The sequence below is a fragment of the Rana temporaria genome, chromosome 9 (assembly GCF_905171775.1).
Source record: "Rana temporaria chromosome 9, aRanTem1.1, whole genome shotgun sequence".
Classification (NCBI taxonomy): Eukaryota; Metazoa; Chordata; class Amphibia; order Anura; family Ranidae; genus Rana; species Rana temporaria.
In genome coordinates, this window is record NC_053497.1 from 11,530,284 (window position 1) to 11,550,826 (window position 20,543).

A 20,543-nucleotide genomic window follows, 5' to 3' on the forward strand; every position below is an offset into this window, starting at 1 on the left:
TCACTACTGTGATGCTGCTTGCTGGAGGCTCTGACGTGGGGAAGCAAAGCTCTGCCTCTACCAAGATGACCACCTTCATACAGATTTGGTGATGTCACTACTGTGATGCTGCTTGCCGGAGGCTCCGACCTGGGAAAGCAAAGCACTGCCTCTACCAAGATAGTCACCTTCATACAGATTAGCTTAGGTCACCACTGTGATGCCGCTTGCTGAAAGCTCTGACCTGGTGCAGAAAAACCCTGCCCCTACCAAGATGGTCACCTCCATACACATTTGGTGATGTCACTATTATGATGCCGCTTGCTGAAAGCTCTGACCTGGTGCAGAAAAACCCTGCCCCTACCAAGATGGTCACCTCCATACACATTTGGTGATGTCACTATTATGATGCTGCTTGCTGGAGGCTCTGACCTGGGCCAGCAAAGCACTGCCTCTACCAAGATAGTCACCTCCATACAGATATGGTGAGGTCACCACTATGATGTTGCTTGCTGGAGGCTCTGACCTGGGGAAGCAAAGCACTGCCTCCACCAACATGGCCACCTCCATACAGATATGGTGAGGTCACCACTATGATGTTGCTTGCTGGAGGCTCTTGACCTGGGGCAGCAAATCCCTGCCCCTACCAAGATGGTCACCTCCATACAGATTTGGTGATGTCACCACTATGATGCTGCTTGCTGGAGGCTCCGACCTGGGGAAGCAAAGCCCTGCCTCTACCAACATGGCTGCCTCTGAACAGAGTGCGGAACAATCAGTGGAGGAGGAAAGATCATCTGCAGGGAGACTACTGGTAAGAAGGAGGAGGGAACGATGATCATGTGACCACTGTGATTGACTGTTAAAGTAACCACATGATCAGGAGCCACCAGCTACCGATCGTTAACAGCAACTGACAGCGATCTCTGCTAGCTCAGTCTCTGAAACATCGGCCACCCAGTAACGCATATGTGCGATGCATGGACGTTAAGGCCCTACCTTTTTGACGCTACTTATGTGTTGCTTGGGTGGCAACAGCTAAAGTGGAACTTTACTTTCACGGGGGGGGAAGCAAATAAAAAAAATACTATAGGATATTCAATTACTACACAACTCATATTGTAAAGTTATTGAAAATTCCCTTTCCTTTTCAATCTGCAGCCGCTGTAATCTTCTGTAAAATGCAATATTGCCACCTGGAGGCGCCCTCTCCTGGTTAGATTTATAATGTGGTGGTAGTCTGCACTTTGATAGTGGCGCCCTCTCCTGGTTAGATTTATAATGTGGTGGTAGTCTGCACTTAGATAGTGGCGCCCATCTCTTATATTTATAATTTGGTGGCATGGCTTTATTCCAAGGCACTCTGATGATAAAAAAAAAAGTTTTACCTCTCCTTGGTCCCCGTCTAAAGACATCACAGCAGACCAGATTTGGAAGGAATATCGCATGTTGTAGATGTTGATGGGCTGAACGCTGACTCCAAGTGAAGTCTCTAAATGCTGGACCACCTGTGGAGGGATATTGTATGTTACAGTGATTGTAAACACAACATACATAACATGCCAAGTGTTACTGAACTGCAGCAAAGTATTAAGCATTTGACATTTTTGGAAGCAGACAGAAGTTTTTCTGCCAAGGGGACAGGACAACTTCACCGCATCAAAGGGACGATGGACGGGGCCATGTACCATCAAATCTTGGGTGAGAACCTCCTTCCCTCAGCCAGGGCATTGAAAATGGGTCATGGATGGGTCTTCCAGCATGACAATGACCCAAAACACACGGCCAAGGCAACAAAGGAGTGGCTCAGGAAGAAGTACATTAAGGTCCTGGCCTAGCCAGTCTCCAGACCTTAATCCCATAGAAAATATGTGGAGGGAGCTGAAGGTTGGAGTTACCAAACGTCAGCCTGGAAACCTTAATGACTTGGAGAGGATGTGCAAAGAGGACAAAATCCCTCCTGAGATGTGCGAGAACCTGAAGGCCAATTACAAGGAATATCTGACCTCTGATCGCCAACAAGGGATTCTCAACCAAGGACTAAGTCATGTTCTGCGAAGGGGTCAAATACTTATTTTACTCATTAAAATGCAAATCAATTTATAACTTTTTTGAAATGTGTTTTTCTGGATGTTTGTGGTTATTCTGTCTCTCACTGTTATAATAAACCGACCAATAAAATGATAGACTGATGTTTTCTTTGTCAGGGGGCAAACGTTCAAAATCAGCAGGGGGGGAAATACTTTTTTGCCTCACTATACGTATTTATCGGCGTATACCGCGCACTTTTTTGCCCTGAAAATCAGGGCAAAATCGTGGGTGTGCGGTATACGCCGATACCCGCGCGAAGTTTTGAATACTGCGCCGACATATACCGAGCGCAGTACACTCGGGTATAGTCGGGCAGTCTCGGCTCCTTCCGCGCTCACGTCCTGGACGTACAGGACGTCAGCGCGGGTAGCCGAGCATTGCCGACAATACACGAGTGTACTGCGCTCTGTATATGTCGGCGCAGTATTCAAAACTCGGCGCGGGAAACGAGCGGGGAGGATGCCGCAGAAGAGGACGCCGGACCCGCCGCAGAAAAACACCCGAAGCTGCAGAAGGACGCCGGACCCGACGAGGCCGCCGATGGACGCCGCGCAAGACACCAAAACTTTTTTTCCACAGGATTCGGGGTCACTTTAGGGGTGCGCGGTATACGCGGGAGCGCGTTATACCGCGATAAATACGGTACACACACATACATACATACACTGTATCTCACAAAAGTAAGTACACCCCTCACATTTCTGTAACAATTTCCTTCTATCTTTTCATGTGACAACACTGAAGAAATGACACTTTGTATCTACAATGTTGTGTAGTGAGTGTACAGATTGTATAACAGTGTACATTTGCTGTCCCCTCAAAATAACTCAACACACAGCCATTAATGTCTAAACCGCTGGCAACAAAAGTGAGGACACCCCTAAATGAAAATGTCCAAATTGGGCCAAAAGTGTCAATATTTTGTGTGACCACCATTATTTTCCAGCACTGCCTTAACCCTCTTGGGCATGGAGGTCACCAGAGCTTCACAGGTTGTCACTGGAGTCCTCTTCCCCTCCTCCATGATGACATCACAGAGCTGGTGGATGTTGGAGACCTTGCGCTCCTCCACCTTCCGTTTGAGGATGTCCCACAGATGATCAATAGGGTTTAGGTCTGGAGACATGCTTGGCCAGTCCATCACCTTTACCCTCAGCTTCTTTAGCAAGGCAGTGGTGGTCTTGGATGTGTGTTTGGGGTCGTTATCATGTGACAGTGGTCCTGTGATTAGCCGGTATTCCAAATGCGTCTTTTATTCTTTTTAAAGCAGCAACTTTTTAATAAAATAGTCCCAGGTGATCCCGTCACAAAGGTCCCCATGTCTCTCATGAGGGAAGTCATCCTATACAGGAAGTGCCTGAACGAGGACCTTTGTGCCAGGCATTTTTATTCGATAGGTTTTATTACATGAAGTATTCATTTTTTTTTTTCTCCTTCAAACATTTTTGGTTTGTTTTTCTTTAAATTGGAAAAAATAAAAAATAAACCCTCAATGGTTATTAACCGTTTGCCGACCAGCCGCCGCCATTATACTGTGGCGGGTTGGCACGGCTGTGCGAATCACTGTAACTGTACATCGGCCGCTTTAAGAGCTATAGGGGAGCCGATGCATGTGGCGGGCGCCCGCGACCCCGCGATCGCTCCCTAGAGAGCCAGAACAAGGATCGGTCATTGTAAACACACTCATTAACCAGTTAAGGACCAACCACCCGCAGTTATACTGTGACAGGTTGGCTCTCCTGTACATCGGCCACTTTAACCACTTAAGCCCCGGACCAAAATGCAGCTAAAGGACCTGGCCAGTTTTTGCGATTCGGCACTGCGTCGCGTTAACTGACAATTGCGCGGTCGTGCGACGTGGCTCCCAAACAAAATTGGTTGTCCTTTTTTTCCCACAAATAGAGATTTCATTTGGTGGTATTTGATCACCTCTGCAGTTTTTATTTTTTGCGTTATAAACAAAAATAGAGCGACAATTTAAAAAAAAATGCAATATTTTTTACTTTTTTCTATAATAAATATCCCCCAAAAATATATATATAAAAAAATATTTTTTTCCTCAGTTTAGGCCGATACGTATTCTTCTACCTACTTTTGGTAAAAATAAATAAAAAAAAAAAAATCGCAATAAGCGTTTATTGATCGGTTTGCGCAAAAGTTATAGCCTCTACAAAATAGGGGATAGTTTTATGGCATTTTTATTAAGATTTTTTTTTTTTTTTTACTAGTAATGGCGGCGATCAGCAATTTTTAATCGGGACTGCGACATTATGGCCGACACATCGGACACTTTTGACACATTTTTGGGACCATTGGCATTGATCAGTGCTATAAAAAAAAAAAAGATGATTACTGTGAAAATGACAGTGGCAGTGAAGGGTTTAAACACTAGGTGGCGCTGTAGGGGTTAAGTGTGCCCTAGAGAGTGATTCTTACTGTAGGGGGGATGGGCTGTGTGTGACAAGACAGTGATCAACGCTTCCGATTACAGGGAGCTGTGATCACTGTCATTGTCACTAGGCAGAGTGGAGAGATGCTTGTTTATATCAGCATCTCCCCGGGGTTCTTCCTCACCATAAGACGATCGCGGGTATCCCTGCAGCGATCAAGTCCGCGGGACCCGCGGTCGGGCTCACGGAGCTAGCGGTGGGCTGGCGCGCATGTTCACAATGCCGTGATCTTAAAGGGGACATATATATATATACACGTCCTTCTGCCTGTCCGTGCCATGCTGTCGACGTATATCGTTGTGCGCTGGTATGAGAAATAAATAAATAATGCCATTGGACAGGTAGGATTCTATCACATCATCAGCTTTTCTCACCTGCTTTTGTACTTGGATTAATTCTTTATCCATAGAAGATACAAAGAGACAGCCGCCATCATTCTCCATGGTGAAGAAGCGCAGACTTCGCAGAGATACGTCCTGATCCAGAGACAGCCTGGGGAGAATAAAACAGTCATTATCCACTTCCAGCCCAGGCCAATCCTACCATTTATTTTTACACTGTGCCTTTAATTTTTAAAAAAATGTAAAACAACCCTTGTAATAGAAATAAGGCATGACAGGTCCACTTTATGGAGCCATCTGGGGTCAATAAGACTATATATATATATATATATATATATATATATATATAAAAAACACACTAAAAACAAAACTCTGATATCTGCTTTTCGAGGGAATAAAAAGTCACTGGGGTAGATTCAGATAGATTAGCGGATCTTTAGATCTGCATAATCTATCTGATTTACGATCCGCCGGCGCAATTTTGAGAGGCTAGTGCAGTTTTCACAAAGCACTTACCTCGAAACTTGCGCCGGCGGATCGTAACTCCCCCGGCGGAATTCAAATTCCGCGGCTAGGGGGAGTGTATTTAAATCAGTACGCCGATCGTACTGCGCCTGCCGCGATTTTTCCAAGTGCGCATGCTCCAAATGACGTCGCTAGAACATCATTGTTTTCGGCGTGAACGTAAATTACGTCCATCCGGATTCGCGACCGACTTACGCAAACAACGTAAAAAATCAAAACTCGGCACGGGAACGACGGCCATACTTAACATTGGATACGCCGCATATAGCAGGGGTAAGTATACGCCGGAAAAAGCCGAACGCAACGAAACGACATAAAAAAAAAAACGACGGGCGGGCGTTGGTTTCTGAATCGGCGGAAATCGGAATTTGCATATTCGTTGCGTAAAAAAACCGAAGCGTCACCTAGCGGCCGGCGGGAGATTGCAGCCTAAGATCCAATGGTGTAAGTCACTTACACCAGTCGGATCTAAGGGAGATCTATGCATAACCTGATTCTTATGAATCAGTCGCATAGATCCGACCGTCAGATCTCAGAGATACGACGGCGTATCAGGAGATACGCCGTCGTATCTCTTTGTGAATCTCCCCCAGTGTTTACATTTGCCAGAGCCAGAAGTGGCGTCACGACTTCGCTTCTGGCCTCCCAGGGTCATAGAGACGGCCTGGGACCATCCTGGTCCACAGCCAGCTCTATGGTAATCTGCCGCTGGATCAGTACTCCAGCTCTTTCTGATCACACGGGAGAGCCGAGAGAGGCAACGGAGGCAGATCCATCCACTGCTTGGTCTGCTCCCAAAGACGGACCAATAGAGGATCTAAGTTATTGGCGACATATAAAGATAAAGGGGTCTGCACCAGAACCTCAAGGTACCTAAAGGAGGATACCACTTGAAGCTTGGAATCCGGGTGAATCAGGGGAGGCTCAGCCACATCTAGGAGGAAAAGACTAGACTTATCCCAATTCACCCGGAAGCCAGAATAGTCTCCAAAGGTATAAATCTCAACCAACAGGGCCTGAAGTGATTCATTAGTATCAGCCAGATACACCAATGTGTCATCCGCATAAAGGGAAATGCGCTCCTCTATAGTAGCAATTTGGAGTCCTTTAATCGAGGGGGAGGAGCGAATGCGAACCGCAAGCGGCTCCATGGCCAGGGCAAACAAGAGGGGTGACAACGCCCACCCCTGTCGTGTGCCCTTAGTAATCGTAAAGGGGCCAGTGATAGAGGAATTGACCCGCCCCCGAGCTACCGGGGAGGTGTAAAGGAGTTTTATCCATGCTCCAGCACGGGGGCCAAAGCCATAGCTCTAACCCCCGAAACAGATACAGCCATTCCACACTGTCGAATGCCTTGCAAGTGTCCACAATAGCACGAGTGGGAGGACAGTCGAGTCTCAAGCTTTTGTGCAGAAGAATGCAGCTCCTGATTGCTCAGCGGCCTCTGTAATAGGAAGTCCCATCTCCTAGGCCGGCATTGATGGGCAATGGTGAGGCTGCAAATGGGCATTGATGAGGCTGCAGATGGGCATTGATGAGGCCGCATTGATGGGCAATGGTGAGGCTGCCGGATAGGCATTGATCAGGCTGCATTGATGGGCAATGGTGAGGCTGCAGATGGGCATTGATCATGCTGCATTGATGGGCAATGGTGAGGCTGCAGATGGGCATTGATCAGGCTACATTGATGGGCACTGACCCTTATTTTACTTCAAAGCCCTTTATTTAACCACTTCCCGCCCAAGGACTTCATATGACGTCCTGGACTTTCAGTGGGGATATCTGAATGATGGGTGCAGCTACAGGCATCATTCAGATATCCATCTCTTCAGCCGACGAATCCCTGCACCACCGCTTGATCGTTCTTATAGGCGGCAGGAGGGGACACCCCCCCTCTCGCCGTCATCTGGCCATCTCGTTGCCATCGGAGACCCGGAGAAACGATCCGCCGGCGTCCGATATAAACCTTAGATAAACCTTAGAGTAGACTGGTGACCAGATGGTCACCAGTCATCTGTATGATCGTCGGAGGCCCGGGCGCGACGTTATGACGCCACGCTCGGGTCCTGGAATGTAAACACAGCCGCAATCGCGGCTGAAAGCATTAGATCGGCAAATTTTTTTTCACGATCTAATGCTTTCCAGCCTGGAGGAGAGATGTGGGGGTCTTATAAAGAGGACCTGTCACACACCATTCCTATTACAAGGGATGTTTACATTCCTTGTAATAGGAATAAAAGTGATAAAAAATAAAAAAATAAAAAGACAAAAAAAGTGTGAAAATAAAAGAAATCAAGTAAAATAAAAAAGAAAATAATAAAAAAAAATTTTTTTAAACGCCCCTATCCCCGGTAGCTTGCGTTTAGAAGCGAACACACACGTAAGTCCCGCCCACATATGTAAACGCTGTTCAAACCACACATGTGAGGTATCGCCGCGTGCGTTAGAGCGTGTGCAACAATTCTAGCACTAGACCTCCTCTGTAACTCTAAATTTGTAACTTGTAAAAAAAAAAATAAGCGACGCCTATGGAGATTTTTAAGTACTGACGTTTGGCGCCATTCCATGAGTAAGCGCAATTTTAAAGCGTGACATGTTAGGTATCTATTTACTCGGCGTAACTTCATCTTTCACATTATACAAAAAAATTGGGCTAACTTTACTGTTTTGTTATTTTTTAATTCACAAAACAGTTTTTTTCCCCAAAAAAAGGCGTTTGAAAAATTATTGCGCAAATACTGTGCGAGATAAAAAGTTGCAATGGCCGGCATTTTATTCCCTAGGGTGTCTGCTAAAAAAACATATATAGTGTTTGGGGGTTCTGAGTAATTTTCTAACAAAAAAAATATGATTTATGCATGTAGGAGAGAAGTGCCAAAATAGGCCCGGTATGGAAGTGGTTAAAATGTAATTTTTTTTCTGAAATTTCCCTCTTAAAATGAAGGAGCGTGTTATACGCCAATAAATATGGTATATATATATATATACACACACACACACACACACACACACACTCTTGAAGTGGTCAAGTTACATTTGACACCATCAATAAAACTCCATTCGGACCCCGTCCCCCGTCTGTCCGTCCGTCCCCACCCTACGGACGTCTCCATCTTACTTACTTTTCAGAATTCTTCCCGGCCATCACCTTCAGGACGAGCGGCAGGTCTTCTGCGTATCTACACATGGGCCCCGTACACAGGAGATCAATACGAGAGCCGTGAGCGTTTGGAAACTGACCTTCATTGGGGACAATACCTGCAAGAGCGCAGAGACTGTGACATCACACGGTGACATCATCTTCTTAGTACATACAAGTCTGATTTGTATTTTATACAAATCAGCGTACACAACGCTATAAGTTCAACCTCAATAAATGATATATTTATTTGAAAAAAATTCAATGTAAATGTAAAAGGCAGCTAGTATAAGCACCCAAATCCAATTTCATTTTAGCTTCTTGCAATCCCGGTACAGCAGAAAAATTGGAAAGGGAGGGGCCAATCAAGTGTCTTCAACAGCTCAGCTTTCCCTGCACCCCTCCCACAGCTCCTCCTCTGTGTTTAAATCAGGGGGAAGAAGCAAAAGGGGAGCCGAGCTACCGAGTCACTGCTGGGAGGAAGAAGCATAAGGGGAGCCGAGCTACCGAGTCACTGCTGGGAGGAAGAAGCAAGGGGAGCCGAGCTACCGAGTCACTGCTGGGAGGAAGAAGCAAAAGGGGAGCCGAGCTACCGAGTCACTGCTGGGAGGAAGAAGCAAGGGGAGCCGAGCTACCGAGTCACTGCTGGGAGGAAGAAGCAAAAGGGGAGCCGAGCTACCGAGTCACTGCTGGGAGGAAGAAGCAAGGGGAGCCGAGCTACCGAGTCACTGCTGGGAGGAAGAAGCAAAAGGGGAGCCGAGCTACCGAGTCACTGCTGGGAGGAAGAAGCAAAAGGGGAGCAGAGCTACCGAGTCACTGCTGGGAGGAAGAAGCAAAAGGGGAGCCGAGCTACCGAGTCACTGCTGGGAGGAAGAAGCAAAAGGGGAGCAGAGCTACCGAGTCACTGCTGGGAGGAAGAAGCAAGGGGAGCCGAGCTACCGAGTCACTGCTGGGAGGAAGAAGCAAAAGGGGAGCCGAGCTACCGAGTCACTGCTGGGAGGAAGAAGCAAAAGGGGAGCCGAGCTACCGAGTCACTGCTGGGAGGAAGAAGCAAGGGGAGCCGAGCTACCGAGTCACTGCTGGGAGGAAGAAGCAAAAGGGGAGCCGAGCTACCGAGTCACTGCTGAGAGGAAGAAGCAAAAGGGGAGCCGAGCTACCGAGTCACTGCTGGGAGGAAGAAGCAAAAGGGGAGCCGAGCTACCGAGTCACTGCTGGGAGAAAGAAGCAAGGGGAGCCAAGCTACCGAGTCACTGCTGGGAGGAAGAAGCAAGGGGAGCCGAGCTACCGAGTCACTGCTGGGAGGAAGAAGCAAGGGGAGCCAAGCTTGCTGGGAGGAAGAAGCAAGGGGAGCCAAGCTTGCTGGGAGGAAGAAGCAAAAGGGGAGCCAAGCTTGCTAGGAGGAAGAAGCAAAAGGGGAGCCAAGCTTGCTAGGAGGAAGAATCAAAAGGGAGCCGAGCTACAGTCACTGCTGGGAGGAAGAAGCAAGGGGAGCCAAGCTACAGAGTGACTGCTGGGAAGAAGAAGCAGGGGGAGCAGAGCCAACGAGTCACTGCTGGGAAAAAGAAGCAAAAGAGGAGCCGAACTACCGAGTCACTGCTGGGAGGAAGAAGCAAGGGGAGCCAAGCTTGCTGGGAGGAAGAAGCAAAAGGGGAGCCAAGCTTGCTAGGAGGAAGAAGCAAAAGGGGAGCCAAGCTACAGAGTCACTGCTGGGAGGAAAAAGCAAAAGGGGAGCCGAGCTACCGAGTCACTGCTGGGAGGAAGAAGCAAAAGGGGAGCCGAGCTACCGAGTCACTGCTGGGAGGAAGAAGCAAGGGGAGCCAAGCTTGCTGGGAGGAAGAAGCAAAAGGGGAGCCAAGCTTGCTAGGAGGAAGAAGCAAAAGGGGAGCCAAGCTACAGAGTCACTGCTGGGAGGAAAAAGCAAAAGGGGAGCCGAGCTACCGAGTCACTGCTGGGAGGAAGAAGCAAAAGGGGAGCCGAGCTACCGAGTCATTGCTGGGAGGAAGAAGCAAGGGGAGCCAAGCTTGCTGGGAGGAAGAAGCAAGGGGAGCCAAGCTTGTTAGGAGGAAGAAGCAAAGGGGGAGCCAAGCTACAGAGTCACTGCTGGGAGGAAGAAGCAAGGGGAGCCAAGCTTGCTGGGAGGAAGAAGCAAGGGGAGCCAAGCTTGTTAGGAGGAAGAAGCAAAGGGGGAGCCAAGCTACAGAGTCACTGCTGGGAGGAAGAAGCAAGGGGAGCCGAGCCTGCTGGGAGGAAGAAGCAAGGGGAGCCAAGCTTGTTAGGAGGAAGAAGCAAAGGGGGAGCCAAGCTACAGAGTCACTGCTGGGAGGAAGAAGCAAGGGGAGCCGAGCCTGCTGGGAGGAAGAAGCAAGGGGAGCCAAGCTTGTTAGGAGGAAGAAGCAAAGGGGGAGCCAAGCTACAGAGTCACTGCTGGGAGGAAGAAGCAAGGGGAGCCGAGCCGATTCTGAACTCGGCATTTTAAAGCTCAATTTCTTTAGAAAGCTGCCCCACGCTGATTAGAAAAGTCCATCCCCCACCAGCATGCTGCAGAGAAGGACCCTTTCTCTCTGTATGGGAGCAGTGGTCTCTCTGCAAAAGTCAGGCATTGCCTGGTAAATCAAAGCTACAGGGCTCCAATCAGCAGGTAGCTCAACCTTCATGCATTGGGGGTGTCAGACCTGTGCAGAGACACCACTGCTTCCACACACATTCTTCATACTGCCTGCGATAAAGCTGTGCTCTGTGTCCAACATACCTCCTCTTAGACCTATAACCATGCAAAATGCAGGGAGCATGGACTTTGCTAATTAGAGAACCCAAGCTCCAACTCATCATTAGGCATGCCAGTTCTCTGCAGAGAAACCACTGCTTCCATACACATTCTTCATAGAGGGGACCCTAACTCCCTGTGTTAAAGCAGTGGTCTCTGTTCAACATACCTCCTGCTAAGTTAGACCTATAACCATGCAAAATGCAAGAAACATGGGCTTTGCTAATCAGCGACAGAGACACTGGCTGTCACCGGCTATATGATCAATGGAAACCTTTGTACTGTATGTAAAAGGTGAGGCCAGCTGCTCTGATCCTCGCCTGCGAGATAAAACGGATTAGGGGATCAATGGAGCGCAAAGTGCTGGGAGACAAAGAAAGAAAAGTCAGAGATCCTCACCTGGGGTTGATTTGTGTCCATAGATCCCATTAAAAAACGCCGGCATTCGTATACTGCCCCCGATGTCCGAGCCGACGCCAATGACGGATCCGGCCGCCCCCAGTATACAGCCTTCTCCTCCTGTAATACAATTATATACGGATATTAGCATTGCATTCCATTTATATGTATTGAGTTTTATGCGATTTATACAATGAGGAATATTCCCTACCAAGATCAATGGTTTAACCACTTGCCTACTAGAGCCTTTCACCTCCCTTCCTGCCCAGGTCAATTTTCAGCGCTGTCACACATTAAATGACGATTGCGTGGTCATCCAACACTGAATTTGGCGGTATTTAACCACTTAAGACCTGGACCTTTATGCAGGTAAAGGACCTGGCCAGTTTTTGCAATTTGGCACTCCATTGCTTTAACTGACAATTGCGCGGTCGTGCGACGTGGCTCCCAAACAAAATTGGCGTCCATTTTTTCCCAGAAATAGAGCTTTCTTTTGGTGGTATTTGATCACCTCTGCAGTTTTTATTTTTTGCGCTATAAACAAAAATAGAGCGACAATTTTGAAAAAAAAAATGAATATTTTTTACTATTTGCTATAATAAATATCTCCCAAAAAGATATAAAAAAACATTTTTTTTCCTCAGTTTAGGCCGATACGTATTCTTCTACATATTTTTGGTAAGAAAAAAAAAAAATCGCAATAAGCGCAAAATTTAGAGCGTTTACAAAAATAGGAGATAGTTTTATTGCATTTTTATTAATATTTTTTTTTTACTACTAATGTCGGCGATCAGCGCTTTTGTTCGTGACTGCGACATTATGGCCGGACACTTCGGACAATTTTGACACATTTTTGGGACCATTGTCATTTTCACAGCAAAAAATTCTATAAAAATGCATTGATTACTGTGAAAATGACAATTGCAGTTTGGGAGTTAACCACTAGGGGGCGCTGAAGGGGTTAAGTGTGACCTCAACTGTGTTTCTAACTGTAGGGGGGCGGGGCTGGATGTGTGATGTCATTGATCGTGTTTCCTTATAACAGGGAACACACGATCAATGACAGCGCCACAGTGAAGAACGGGGAAGGTGTGTTTACACACAGCTCTCCTCGTTCTTCAGCTCCAGAGGACCGATCGCGGGACACCGGCGGCGATCAGATCCGCGGGTCCCGCGGCCACGGAGCTTCGGAACGCGTCGTGTGCATACGCCGGCGGCGCGCCGACCCCGCGGCTGGGCTTAAAGGGCAACATACAGGTACGTGGATGTGCCCAGCGGTGCCATTCTGCTAACGTATATCGGCGTGAAGGGGTCCTTAAAGTGGAGGTTCACCCAAAAACTTAATTTTTAACATTAGATTGAGGCTCGTTTTGTGAAGGGGAATCGAAGCCGTACTTACCGTTTTAGAAATAGATCTTCTCCGCCGCTTCCGGGTATGGGCTGCGGGACTGGGCATTCCTATTTGATTGACAGGCTTCCGACGGTCGCATACATTGCGTCACGATTTTCCGAAAGTAGCCGAACGACGGTGCGCAGGCGCCGTATAGAGCCGCACCAACGTTCGGCTTCTTTCGGCTACTCGTGACGCGATGTATGCGACCGTCGGAAGACTGTCAATCAAATAGGAACGCCCAGTCCCAAAGACCCATACCCGGAAGCGGCGGAGAAGATCGCTCTCTAAAACGGTAAGTACTGCTTCGATTTAAAAAAAAACACCCGATTCGCTTTCACAAAATGAGCATCAATCTAATGTTAAAAATAGGTTTTCGGGTGAACTCCCGCTTTAAGTGGTTAATCAAGACTGGGATTTTTATTTTTTGCTAAATAAACGAAAAAAAAATAAACCCTTTGATAGTTTGTTATAAAATTTTGCAAACAGGTAAATTTTCGCTTTCACTGATGGGGCACGGATAGGCATTTATAGGCTGCATTGATGAGGCGGCACTGATGGACACTGGATGAGGCGGCACCGGTGGACTCAATAGGCTGCACTGATAGGCATTCATAGGCTGCACTGATGAGGCAGGACTGATGGGCACTAATGAGGCAGCACTGATGGGCACCGACAGGGCCGGTGCTACCACTAGGCAAATTATGCAGCCGCCTAGGGCGCTCTCCTGCTGCCTAGGGCGCCCGGCCACTGGTGTTCCTACTCTCTTCTCCCTGCAGAAAGCAACTAAGTCTCAGCATCAGCAGGCAGCCGCCGCTCCGTTTGCACGTAGTGTCAGAGGCGCAGCGGAGGACTGTGTCTGTGTCCCGACTCCCGAATGAATGGAAGCAAGCAAACATTCACTGATGGGCACTGGTAGGCTGCATTTGATGGGCGCAGGTGAGGCTCCTTTGAAGGGCACAGGTGAGGCTCCTTTGATGGGCGCAGGTGAGGCCGCATCTCATGGGCACTGGTAGGCTGCATTTAAAGGGTGCTGATGAGGCTGCTTTGATTGGCACTGGTGAGGCTGCTTTGATGGGTGCAGGTGAGGCCGCATCTCATGGGCACTGGTAGGCTGCATTTGATGGGTGCTGATGAGGCTGCTTTGATTGGCACTGGTGAGGCTCCTTTGATGGGCGCAGGTGAGGCTCATTTCATGGGCGCAGGTGAGGCTGCATTTCATGGGCGCAGGTGAGGCTGCATTTCATGGGCGCAGGTGAGGCTGCATTTCATGGGCGCAGGTGAGGCTATATTGATGGGCATTTCCTTAAAAAGGTGGGATATACATGGGCAGGGCAAAGGGAGTGGAGTCAAAGGTGGAGCAGGGGGCGGCAAAATTAGGTTTTGCCTAGGGCTGTGATGGCGAACCTTGGCACCCCAGATGTTTTGGAACTACATTTCCCATGATGCTCAGCAACACTGCAAAGTGAATGAGCATCATGGGAAACGTAGTTCCAAAACATACGGGGTTCCCAGGTTCGCCATCACTAGCCTAGGGCAGGGGTGTCCAAACTTTTTTCAAAGAGGGCCACATTTGATGAAGTGAACATGCTCGAGGGCCGACCATTTTGCCTGACATTCTTTGAACCATTAAAATTTGATCTAAGTGTGTTCGCCCGAGCATTAATACACTGCCCAACAAGAACTCTCTTGCCTTTGTGGCTGTGTGTGATGAAGAGATGAGCTCAGGCGTGTTATTTGGATATACTGTATATATCTCTTTGTGGCCCCAATGAATCCCCAAGCGCTGCTCAGGACTAAGAATGAGCTTGGGCGTGTTATTTGGATAAACCGTATTTATCAGCGTATAACACGCACAGGCTTACCATTGCCATGAATGCAGCCTCACCATTGCCATGAATGCAGCCTCACCATTGCAATCAATGCAGCCTCACCATTGCAATCAATGCAGCCTCACCATTGCAATCAATGCAGCCTCACCATTGCAATCAATGCAGCCTCACCATTGCAATCAATGCAGCCTCACCATTGCAATCAATGCAGCCTGATTGATGCCCATCTGCAGCCTCGGAGGGGACAGGGAGGGGGAGGGACAAGTGCCATCAGATTACAAACAGGAGAATTTCTTCTTTACTCGGTGGCCTCTTTTATACAAAGTCCCGCCTCCTATGATAAACAAACAGAACAGTCATCCAATGGCATCCCAGGAAACGGGACTTCCTATTTCAGATGCCGCCGAGTAAACAGGAGATTCTCTTCATGTTATCTGATGGCGCACGTCCTGTCCCCTCCAAGGCAGCGCCGATAAATACGGTATATATCTTTTGTGGCCCTCAGGGCACATGTGAGGCTGCAATGGCTATATATATCCAAATCCCCAGGGGGGCCATATTAAATTACCGGGGGGGGGGGGGGGCACAATTGGCCCCCGGGCCAGACTTTGGACATGCCTGGCCTAGGGTGTCAAAAATCCTTGCACCAGCCCTGGGCACTGATAGGCAGAACTGTTGGGGGACACTGATGAAGGGGCACAGATTTGCAGCACTGGTGAGACTACACTCATAATCAGTGCCCTGATAATCAGTGTGGATGTCCCTCTTAGGCCTCGTACACACGACCGAACATGTTTGCTGAAACTCGTCCGCGGACCAGTTTCCGCGAAAATGTTCGGTCGTCTGTACGGCCGACCGGACCGGATTCCCGGCCGAGCGGACAGGTTTCCAGCGGACAAATGTTTCTTAGCATGCTATGAAACATGTCCGCTGGAAGCCTGTCCGTCGGACATGTTCGGTCGTCTGTATGACTCACCGGACATGTCCGCTCGGCCAAAAGCCGACGCATGCGTGGAAGCATTGACCTTCCAGGGTCGCGCACGTCGCCGCGTCATCGTCGCGGCCACGTCACCGCGTATCCTGTCCGCGGGAATTCGGTCTGATGGTGTGTACAGCCATCAGACCAAATGATCCCAGCGGACATGTCCGATGAAAACGGTCCGCGGACCGTTTTCATCGGACAGGTCCCGTCGTGTGTACGAGGCCTAAGAGAAGCTCATTACGATCCTAGATTTGATCCATCCATGACCTCCGTAACTCTTTCTGCCCTAGCCCATCCCTTTCAGTTAATACATTTGGGGTTCATTCAAGCATGGAGGCTCAGCATGTCATGTGGGTGTTACCCAAGGTGGTCTACATGCAAATGACGCCTATTTAGGAACACCCACTCCTCCAGCTGACACCAATCCATCAAGGCATTTTAATGTTTGCATAACGCCTCCCAAGAGTCAGCACACTGCTTTCCTCAGGGCCGAGGGCCCTTGAGAGGAGTTCTGAGGGACGGGGGCTGTGATGTTTTCGAGAAGCTATGTACTGCACCCTGCCAGCCCCTCATCCCCAGCCATGATCTACCTGCATTGCATATAGACACCCAGTGATGACATCACTAGGTCTAACATAAGCCACGTAATCAATAGCATGTTGAGGAGGTGAAGTAGGAACCAGGAAAGGCCTAAGATGACAGCTCCGGGACACCGCAGCGCTGGATAAAAGGCAAGTATAGTTCCTCTAAAAAAAAAAAACAGCAACAATTGTACTTGAATAAAATTCATCAACTCACCAGAGCTGCCTCCTACTATGTGCTTGGAGTTATACGGGTTCCTCGTCTTTCCATAGACGTTATTACTAGACTCGTACCACATGCACAGCTCGCTGCAGTTCGTGACACCAAGAGGAATGGCTCCAGCTGCCTTTAACCTCGACACGACAGCTGCATCCGTCGTTGAGCGCAATGCCTGTCTAGATATCAGCCCAGAGCTCTGCGGCATGCCTAAAAAAATAAAAACGCAAAAAAACATTTAGAAAATAAATCAACATCAACATGGCCGATCCAACTAGCTGCTGAAGAACAACCTGCCAGACTAAAAGTCTTCTTTATTAAAGAGGAAAGAAAGGTTACCGCCCCAGGTGGGTGTGCTGGACAATCAGTGGCTGCTCAGGAGGCCAGGAGGGCCGGTGATCTGCCGTGCTGGTTCCAGCTATCGTGGAAGTTCCAGCGCATGCGCAAGCTGATGTGCTGAGATGGTTCCAGCTATCGGGAAAGTTCCTTCAAGGACTGCACAGGCGCAAACTTGCTGACGGAAATCTCTGAACCGCGGCCGGCATTCAGGGCGACGTGGATTTCGAGGTAAGTGGCCAGTCGGACGGCTCGCTCCGCTCACTCGGCCTCCTGGCTCTTTTTTTAACATCCTCCAATCCACGGGGATGTTAAAGAATGAGCCTGGATGCCGGGCGTGGTTCAGAGATTTCCGTCGGCAAGTTTGCGCCTGCGCAGTCATTGAAGGAACTTCCCCGTTAGGGGAACATTAAGGACAAGTCACCGGCAATGCACGAGGCAAAATGTAGAAACTGAAAAGGATGGACAGCCGCACTTCCAAAAAAAACCTTGGGTTGTCTTTATTAAAAACCGTGGATGGAAAATGCACTATAAATAACAGCAAAGGGTGGGATACAGCCTACGCGTTTCGTACTGCGATCAGTGCTTAGTCATGGGTCTTCTTTATTAAAGAGTCCTTTACCATTATCAAATCTTCATATGTATCAAACCCTGATGAAGGGGGGGAGGTTTGATGCTTCGGCCCCAAAACGTGTTGGCTTTGTATTATAATCCTTCTTGGGATTACACATTGGAATAAATTTGTATCTGGACTTTATCATGGTGTGACTCTTCAATTCTTTGTCAAAGTCAAGGGCAGCATTTCTCAACCTTTTTACCCCAGAGGAACCCCTACATTAACCACTTGCTTTACTGGGCACATATACCCCCCTCCTGCCCAGGTGAAATTTCAGCTTCCGGCACTGCGTCGCTTTAACTGACAATTGCGCGGTCGTGCGACGTGGCTCCCAAACAAAATTGACTTCCTTATTTCCCCACAAATAGAGCTTTCTTTTGGTGGTATTTGATCACCTCTGCGGTTTTAATTTTTTGCGCTATAAACAAAAAAAAAGAGCGACAATTTTGAAAAAAAAAAATATATTTTTTACTTGTTGCTATAATAAATATCCCAATTAAAATAAAAAAAAAATAAAAATGTTCTCAGTTTAGGCCGATACGTATTCTTCTACATATTTTTGGTAAAAAAAAAAAAAAAAATCGCAATAAGCGACTGGTTTGCGCAAAAGTTATAGCGCCTACAAAATAGGGGACAGAATTATTTTTTTTTTTTTTTTACTAGTAATGGCGGCGATCTGCGACATTACGGCGGACACTTGACACATTTTTGGCACCATTCACATTTATACTGCGATCAGTGCTATGAAAATGCACTAATTACTGTATAAATGTGACTGGCATTGAAGGGGTTAACACTAGGGGGTGAGGGAGGGGTTAAATATTTACAATGCATAGTGTTTCTAACTGTGGGGGAAGGGGACTGACTGGGGGAGGTGACCGATCTGTGTCCCTATGTACAAGGGACACAGATCGGTCTCCTCTCTCCCTGACAGGACATGGATCTGTGTGTTTACTAAGGATGAGCTCTGGCGTGTTCGCATAGAACACGTGCGGAGTGCGCCAGGAAGTCGGCACCCGGGCTGCGCTAATCACAGCCAGGCAGACATTTCCCGATCTCTGCAGCCGAGCATCGGGAAATGTCTGCCTGGCTGTGATTAGCGCAGCGCGGGTGCCGACTTCCTGGCGGGCTCTGCACGTGTTCTATGCGAACACGCCGGAGCTCATCCTTAGTGTTTACACACACAGATCCACGTCCTTGTCTCTGTAACCGCCGATCGTGGGTGCCTGGCGGACATCGTGGCCGCCAGGCACGCACATCGGCATCTCAGTGATGCGGCGGGCGCGCGCGCCCCCCAGTAGCCAGGAGGAGCGGAGGCCGTAAAAAGACGGCGACCCAGAGATTTAGAACCACCCTGCGGCCGTATATAGTCGTACGGCCGCCAGGAAGTGGTTAAAGTTCTGGTCTCATAAAAACCAATTCATCAGGTATCAATGGCAAAAAACGCCCCTTACTATGGTGGTCAGTAGAAGTAATGCAAACTTTACAGTGATGATCACAAGGTCACCCTCACAAACAGCTTAAAAGATCATTGGGGTCATGTTGCTGGCTTTACCAAGTGACATCGGTCCTGGAATTATGTAGGCACCACCAAATAGGAGGTCAATCAGCCACAACTCAATGAAGCACTACTAATCTCTGGACAAAACCCTAGTGGAGAGTGGCTGGCCTATGATGACCATGAAAGCTCTTTGGCTTTGGAATGATCTAGGCCAGGGCTCTCCAAACTTTTCAAACAAAGGGCCACTTTATTGCCCTTCAGACTTTAGGAGGGCCGGATTGGGGCCAGCAAGAGAAGAAAAAGTCACGGGCCCGGCATCAGTGAGAACACATATGGCCTCGGGGTTGGTGGTCAATAGGAAGAAGAGTATTCCCCCCTATTAGTAGGAGGAATAGAATCCCATCATTGGTATCAGTGGATAATATAGTGCCCCATTGTTGGTGTCAATGGGAGAAATAGTGCCTCATGTCAGTGGGATGAATTGTGCCCCAAGGGCCGGATAAAGGCTAGCATAGGGCCACATCTGGCCCTCGGGCCGCATATTGGAGACCCCTGATCTAGGCAACGTCAAATGGAAGGTCAAATCAGCCACAGCTCAAGGAAGCACTACAAATCTCTGGAGGATCCCTAGTTGAGAATGGCTGCCCTATGGTGGCCATGAAAACTCTTTGGTTTGGAATTATCTAGGCACTACCAAATGGAAGGTCAACTAGCCACAGCTCAAGGAAGCACTGCTAACCTCTGGAGGAACCATAGTTGAGAGCCATGGAAGCTCTTTGGCTTTGGAATAAAAACCGCATACTGTAAGGCCCCGTACACACCATAGAATCCATCCGCAGATAAATCCCAGCAAATGGGTTTCAGCGGATAGATCCTATTGTGTGTACACGCCAGCGGATCTGTTTCCGCGGATATATCTCCCCTGGGATGGATTTCCAGCAGATCGGATATTTGCTGACATGCAGAACATATCCATCTGCTGGAATCCATCCCAACGGATGGATCCGCTGGTCTGTACAGACTCACCGGATCCATCCGTCCGAAGGGATCCCCCGCATGCGTCGCAATGATTAGACGCATGCGTGGAATTCCTTATATGACAGCGTCGCGCACGTCGGCGCGTCATAATCGCGGCGACGGCGCGACACGTCATCGCCAGAGGATTTCGGCGCGGATTTCAATGCGATGGTGTGTACACTCCATCGCATGAAAATCCGCCGAAATCCTCGAGAGGATTTATCCGCGGAAACGGTCTGCTGGACCGTATTCGCGGATAAATTCTATCGTGTGTATGGGGCCTAAATGTTGGAAGTATGCAGAATGTAATGTTATATACATGTTTTTAGGGTGAACCTCCGCTTTAAGGAAGCCTTACAAATCTCTGGACAAAACCCTAGTAG

The 20,543-nt window shown here is 48.4% G+C and overlaps 1 protein-coding gene across 1 annotated transcript in view; it reads right to left on the reverse strand.

Moving 5' to 3' along the window:
* FAAH2 (fatty acid amide hydrolase 2) overlaps positions 1-20,543 on the reverse strand; it is a 39,582-nt gene that overhangs the window by 10,368 nt on the left and 8,671 nt on the right. The window contains exons 3-7 of the mRNA XM_040322782.1: positions 16,691-16,900; positions 11,689-11,808; positions 8,509-8,644; positions 4,895-5,012; positions 1,368-1,487 (exon numbers count right to left, since the gene is read on the reverse strand). Coding sequence (XP_040178716.1) covers positions 1,368-1,487; positions 4,895-5,012; positions 8,509-8,644; positions 11,689-11,808; positions 16,691-16,900 — 704 coding nt within the window. The remainder of the gene's footprint in view (positions 1-1,367; positions 1,488-4,894; positions 5,013-8,508; positions 8,645-11,688; positions 11,809-16,690; positions 16,901-20,543) is intronic.